The sequence below is a fragment of the Oenanthe melanoleuca genome, chromosome 25 (genome assembly GCF_029582105.1).
Source record: "Oenanthe melanoleuca isolate GR-GAL-2019-014 chromosome 25, OMel1.0, whole genome shotgun sequence".
Taxonomy (NCBI): Eukaryota; Metazoa; Chordata; class Aves; order Passeriformes; family Muscicapidae; genus Oenanthe; species Oenanthe melanoleuca.
The window spans coordinates 3142225-3148730 of record NC_079358.1 but is presented as its reverse complement, the minus strand read 5'-3'; the positions used below and the strand labels follow the sequence as shown (position 1 = coordinate 3148730).

At 60.7% G+C, this 6506-nt stretch overlaps 1 protein-coding gene across 1 annotated transcript; it reads left to right on the top strand.

Moving 5' to 3' along the window:
- The first annotated feature begins 2429 nt into the window (after window positions 1-2429).
- On the top strand, window positions 2430-5814 carry LOC130262804 (Fc receptor-like B). The gene is made up of 10 exons (XM_056510281.1): window positions 2430-2621; window positions 3294-3426; window positions 3573-3593; window positions 3682-3906; window positions 4116-4370; window positions 4462-4741; window positions 4842-4874; window positions 5067-5141; window positions 5528-5549; window positions 5637-5814. Exons 2-10 carry the CDS (start codon window positions 3417-3419, stop codon window positions 5712-5714), a joined length of 999 nt encoding a protein of 332 aa, XP_056366256.1. The 5' UTR covers window positions 2430-2621; window positions 3294-3416; the 3' UTR covers window positions 5715-5814.
- Window positions 5815-6506: the final 692 nt, after the last annotated feature.

Below are 6506 nucleotides of genomic sequence, written 5' to 3'. Positions count from 1 at the left end.
GGTCCGGCTTTGGGATGCAGCAGGTGAGGCAACCATCCTGGATGGCACGGAAGCGAGACATTTGGGATCCCTGTCTCAAGATCCAGTCATCGATCAAGGTATGATGAGGGGAGCTAATCCTCAGAGCCTCTGGTCACGTGTATTAGACAGTGTGGAACAAAGATATCTCTGCGCTGATGACCTGTACATGCAGCAGTCCAGATGGAAAACCATCGAGCAGGGAGTCCAACGTTTGAGAGAGATGGCGGTGACAGAAATTATTTTCTCAGATAACGTAACAACTAGAAATCCAGATCTGGTACCATGCACACCGATTATGTGGAGGAAGCTGTGAGGCTTGGACCATCTGAATATGCCTCAGCTCTTGCAATCATGAAACAAGAAGACATATACGAGACGGTGCTTGATATGGCAAAGAAGCTTCGGGCGTACGCTGATGCTGTGCATGGCCCAACGCATGCCAGGATTGCAGCCGTTGAAACACGTTTACAGAACTTGGAGGATAAGTTGGAGGAAAACCATAAGAAGCTGAGAGAGGAAATCAAGGAGGATCTCCTCCAAATCTCAGCTGTGCAAATCGGACGTCCTGGCAGTCAACGCAGATGCTCCTCTGCTGAGGAGAGAAGGTACACCCCACGTGCGGAGTTGTGGTTTTTCTTGCGTGACTGCGGAGAAAACATGAAGAGGTGGGATGGAAAGCCCACAGCTGTTCTGGCACTATGAGTGCGTGATTTGAAAGAAGACAAGGCTCAACAAGAAGGTTCCATCAGAAAGAGAGCAGCTCCAGTCGCCCGGAATCACAGTGCCACGTATGAGGAGGATGATGACGACATGTCCGATTCACTTGAAGGAACTTCTAAGACCTATGCCTCCGTCAAAAAGGATAAACAAGCTTAGGGAGACCCTGCCTCTAGCCAGGGTAAGGCCAGGGAAAACCGAGTGTTTTGGACCGTGTAAATTCGGTGGCCTGGCACATCGGAACCACAGGAGTATGAAGCTTTAGTGGACACTGGAGCACAGTGTACTATATTTCCATCAGGGTGTGTTAGAAAAGAGACCGTTTCTATTGCTGGTGTAACAGGTGGATCACAGGACTTTACCATAGTGAAAGCGAAAATGAGTCTAACTGGAGGAGAGTGGAAAAGATACCCGATTGTGACTGGCCCAGAGGCCCCGTGTATTTTGGGAATAGATTTCCTTCGAAGCGGGTATTTTAAGGACTAAAAGGCTTCAAGTGGGCATTTGGGATAGGGGCTGTGATGGCGGAGAGAATCCGGCAATTAAACACCCTGCCCGGACTATGTAAGAATCCAATTGCCGTGGGACTCCTGAGGGTAGAGGAGCAGAGGGTACCGACTGCCACTTCAATAGTACATCGCCGGCAATATAGGACAACTCGGGATGCTGTGATCCCGATCCATAAGATGATCCGGAAGCTGGAGTGCCAAGGGGTGGTGAGCAAAACCCACTCACCCTTCAACAGTCCCATCTGGCCTGTGCGCAAGTCTAAAGGAGAATGGAGATTGACAGTGGACTACCGTGCATTGAATGAAGTCACCCCACCATTGAGCGCTGCCGTGCCGGACATGCTGGAGCTCCAGTACGAGCTGGAGTCCAAGGCAGCAAGGTGGTATGCCAAACTAAGACACCTAAGAACATCCCAAAATCCAGCCCTGCTTCCCAAATAAAATCCCAAAACCCAGCCCTGCCTAAAAACATCCCAAAATCCAGCCCTGCTTCCCAAATAAAATCCCAAAATCCAGTCCTGCCTAAAAACATCCCAAAATCCAGCCCTGCTTCCCAAATAAAATCCCAAAATCCAGCCTTGCCTGCCGCTCTCGGGTTTCAGCGCTCTTGGACAAGGACAGGAACCCCTGGATGTGCCACCCCCGGGACAGGGACACCCCAAAAAAGGGAAACGACCCCTCGGGCTGTGCCACCCCCAGGACACCCCAAAAAAGGGAAACGATGCCCGGGCTGTGTCACCCCCGGGACACCCCAAAAAAGGGAAACGACCCCTCCTGGCTGTGCCACCCCCAGGACAGGGGCACCCCAAAAAAGGGAAACGACCCCTCTGGGCTGTGTCACCCCCGGGACACCCCAAAAAAGGGAAACGACCCTTCGGGCTGTGTCACCCCCAGGACACCCCAAAAAAGGGAAACGACCCCTCTGGGCTGTGTCACCCCCAGGACACCCCAAAAAGGGAAACGACCCCCCCGAGCTGTGCCACCCCCGGGACACCCCAAAAAAAAGGGAAACGACCCCCGGGCTGTGCCACCCCCGGGACACCCCAAAAAAGGGAGAGAGGGAGGGGCGGGGCCCTGCTCATCTGGAGGGGATTTTGTCACTGGGGAGGGGACAGGGGGACAGAAGGACGTGGAGGTGTCCCTGCCCTGTGTCCCTGCTGTGTCCCCACCATGTCCCCACCCAGTCCCCATTCTGTGGCCACCCCGCCCCCACCAAGGGCCACCACCAGAGTGAGATAAGACCTGACCTCGCTTCCTTCCCCTTTATCCCAAGTGCCACCAGCGAGGGGACAGGTGGCCCCGGCAGCGAGTGACAGCCAGTGCCCATGGCCGGGGACACCGGGATGGCCGTGAAGATGACACTGCTGCTGTGGGGTGAGGGATTTGGGGACAGGAATGGGACAGGGGGACAGGAATGGGACAGGGACAGGGGGACAGGAATGGGACAGGGACTTTGTGGACAGGAATGTGGTGTTTGTCACCTTGGGGCTGGGGCAGCTGTGGGTACAGGGGGACAGGAATGGGGACAAGCACCACGGGGATGTGTGTGGGGAGGAAAAAACAGGAATGCACTGTTTGATTGCTTAGCAAAAGATACTGAGAATATAGAAACTGTAGGTAAGATTGAAATGAAAGCAGTGTTGCTGGAGAACAGCGACGTGGATGTTTGAAGATTTTCTCGCTTTGTTCAGATAATGCCAAAAATCCAGCAGAGACCCTCTGCTGGCATGGCAGGAGGGGTCCGAGATAAGGTTTAGAGATAAGAAAGTGTAAAACACGGCAATGTAGCGATTCCTATGGGTTGTATGCAAATGTTAAAGAATTTGTATCTTGTGTTAGATCGGTTAGTGGAAATTAGAATGTTCAGCATAGGAGATTTATTGTTTTGTAAATGGGAAAATCGCTCTCTTACTTTGCTCTCTTACTTCCTTTTCTTACTTCCCTCTCTTGCACTCTCTGGCTCTTGCACCATCTCTCTCTGTCCCCTCGCCTTGGCTTTACCCCTTTGTTATCTCGCTCTGTGCCTGCTCTGAGCCGCTCTGGCAGTTCCCAGCTGAGCCCTTCTCGCCCACACCCCACGGAATAAACCGCGAACTGCAGCACCGGAACATAGAGAGCGCCTGAGCTCGCCCTGAGCACCGTCCACCGCCAGCTGCGACAGATGTGGCCATGGGGGCAGGTGACATCACAATGGGACCATGGGGGTGTGGCCGTGGGGCAGGGGGGGTGACCTGTGCCAGCTCGGGGACAGCCCCACGCCCCGCTCCCGGTGCCGCTGTCCCCACGGTGCCACCCCCGCTCAGCCCTGTCCCTTCTCCCTTCCAGCCCAGACCGTGTTCCTCGCTGGTGAGTCCTCGGGGGATGCCGTGTCCCCGCCCCGCTGTCCCCAGCCCCGTGGTGGCCCTGGCAGGCTGCTGTCCCCTGTCACCCGCAGGTACCACCCAGCTCCTGGTGCAGCCCCCCTGGACTCCGGCGGTGCTGTGGGACCGGGTGACACTGACCTGCCGGGGCTCGGGGACCGACGGGGACACCCGCTGGTACAAGGACGAGCGGCTCTGGCTGCCAGAGAGACGCAACAACTTCACTGTCACCGAGAGTGGCACCTATCGGTGTCACAGACCCGGCAGTGGGTACAGCCCACTCGTGAGGGTGTCAAATGGTGAGGGGGGTTTGGTGTCCCCACCCTGGGGACCCCGAGGGCTCAGGGTGGGCTCAGCTCCATGGGTCACCCCCTGGTGTCACCAGAGCCTGTCCCTGCTCTGGGGACATCCCAGAGCATCCCAGTGCGGGGGGACGTCCGTGCTGGAATTGGGGACCAATGAGGTGTTCATGGTGACATCGGCTGTGACAGGTGCCCCCTGTCCCCAGACTCGCTGGTGCTGCAGGTGCCGGCGGGGGCGCTGCTGGAGGGGGACACGGTGACACTGCGCTGCCGGAGCTGGCGGGACTTGCCGCTCAACTCAGTGTCCTTCTACCGTGATGGGGAGCAACTGGCGACTCTCCAGAATGGCACCGAGCTGTCCCTGTCCCATCTGCAGCTGCAGCACAGCGGCAACTTCAGCTGCTCGGGCTGGGCGATATTTCAGCCCTTCCGTTCGGCGGCGGTGCCAGTGACAGTGCAGGGTGAGCACCCCGCAGCCGCCACCCCGACACCCCCACAGCCCCTCCCCAGCCACTCGGGGTCACAAATCCCCCTCCCCCATCTCCTTCCCAGAGCTCTTCACGGTGCCGCTGCTGGAGGGTCCCCCCCGAGCTCCCCGAGGGGTCCCCCCTCAATCTCAGCTGCCTCAGCACCCCCAGCCCCCTGCGGCCCCCAGCCCCCCTCCTGTACCGCTTCTACCGGGACGGGCAGTCGGTGGGGGGCCCGCAGGGGTCCCCGCAGCTCCTGGTGCCCGCCGTGGGGGTCTCCCACTCGGGGAATTACAGCTGCGAGGTGCGCTCCGAGGGGGGAACCGTGCGGAAGAGCAGCGCCCGGCTCGGCGTCACGGTGCGCAGTGAGTGCGGGGATGGGCACGGGGACCCCACCCGGGGACATCCCTGTCCCCCAGAAACCCTCCTCGTGTCCCCACCTCAGCCCTGTCCGTATCCCCGCAGTGCCCGTGGCCGCTGGACACCCCTGGAGCTCAGGTGGGGTCGCTCGGGGTTCCCGCGTGGGTCTGAGATCCGCGGGTCACAGATGACCCAGGGCCATCCCCCTCTGTCCCTGGCAGTGACACAAACGGAACAGGGCACGGGGGGGGAGCTCCTGAGGTCACTGGGATTGCAGAACCTCTGGGGTGACCCCGGTGACATCAGCGCGTCCCCCTCTGCTCCCTGCAGTGGCTGCGGGGGTCGTTGTGTCCCTGCTGTTCCTGGTCCTGCTCGCTGTGGCCTTGCACTGGCGGATCCACGCGGGTGGGTGACAATGGGGGACAGGGGTCCTGCAGAGCGCTGGGAGGGCCCCAGGGAAGGGGAGGGTGGCCCCCACAGCCCCTGAGTGGGGAGGGGCTGAGCCCCCCGTGACCTTGGCTCAGGGCCCTGGGGTGTCTGGGGAGGGGCTGGAGGGTCCTGCAGGGATGTTGGGGGTCCCATCAGGGATTTTTGGGGAGTTCTGAGGGGGCCCCTCCCTGCCAGGATCGGGGTTCTGGGGGGTCAGCGGGTTGGGGCAGTGGGGTGGTTCAGGGTTTGTGGGGCCATCGGGGATACTGGGGGGACCTGGAGGGAACTGAGGGTCCGGTGGTGGTTCAGGGTTCCGAGGGTGGGTGGGGAATCAAAGTCACCCCTCCGGTTTTCCTTTGCAGGTGCCAGGAAGCGCCAGGAAAGGTGAGCGCAGGCTCTGAGCACCGTTTGGGTTTCCCCCAAACCCTCAGGACCCCCCGTCCCCTTCCACATCCCCCCTTATTCCCACAGGGCCCCCCCCGTGCAGGACCCTCAGGCCACCTACATGGAGCTGCGGGGGCCGCGTGGGCAGCCCTGGGAACCCGGTGACATCTATGACAACCTGCAGCCAAAGCTGTGACACTCGGGGAAGGGGGAGCCCCCAGAGTGGGGGGGCAGCACCCAGGGCCCCTGGGCTGGGGGAAACTGAGCCCACCGTGACCTCGGCTGGGGGTCGCGGGGGTCGCGGGGGGGAATTTGGGGGGGTCTTGGTTGGGCCCCAGGGGCATCCCTGGGTGGGCTTGGAGGAACATTGGGGTGGCACTGGGAGCTCCTGGAGGGTTTGGGAAGGTCACGGGGGGGCTGTGCAGGGATGTTGGGGGATCTTTGTGGGGTCCTGGGGGAGTTTGGGGGGTGCCCCTCCCTGCTGGGCTTTGAGTTTTGTTGCTCAGAGGGTCGGGGACACTGAGGGTGCTGGGGACACTGGGGGGTGCTGGGGACACTGGGAGCACAGGGGAACACTGGGGACACTGGGGGGCACTGGGGGGCACTGGGGGGCACTGGGGTCACTTGGGACACTGGGGGTGCTGGGGGACATTGGGGACTGCGGGAACTGGGGACTCTGGGGGGCACTGGGGGAACTGGGGACACTGGGGCACTGGGGGACACTGGGGGCACTGGGGGAACGGGGGTCACTGGGGGACCTGGGGACACTGGGGACACTGGGGACACTGGAGGTCCCTGCCGGAGGACACCCCCCGTGTGTCCCCCCTCCCCAGCCTCCCGAGGTTGCCCACCCTGCCCGGGGGGTGGCCACGAGTGAGGGGTCCCATGTGGGGCTGCCCAGAGCTCCCCGTTCCAGTGCTCCCAGTGCTCCCAGTGCTCCCAGTGCCCCCAGGGCTC

What these genes read in the sequence shown, in the direction of transcription:
- LOC130262804 (XM_056510281.1), top strand. An exon ending in CCAGACCGTGTTCCTCGCTG is followed by an intron (nt 3,594 to 3,681) that starts GTGAGTCCTCGG and finishes TGTCACCCGCAG; the next exon opens with GTACCACCCAGCTCCTGGTG. An exon ending in GCACTGGCGGATCCACGCGG is followed by an intron (nt 5,142 to 5,527) that starts GTGGGTGACAAT and finishes TTTCCTTTGCAG; the next exon opens with GTGCCAGGAAGCGCCAGGAA.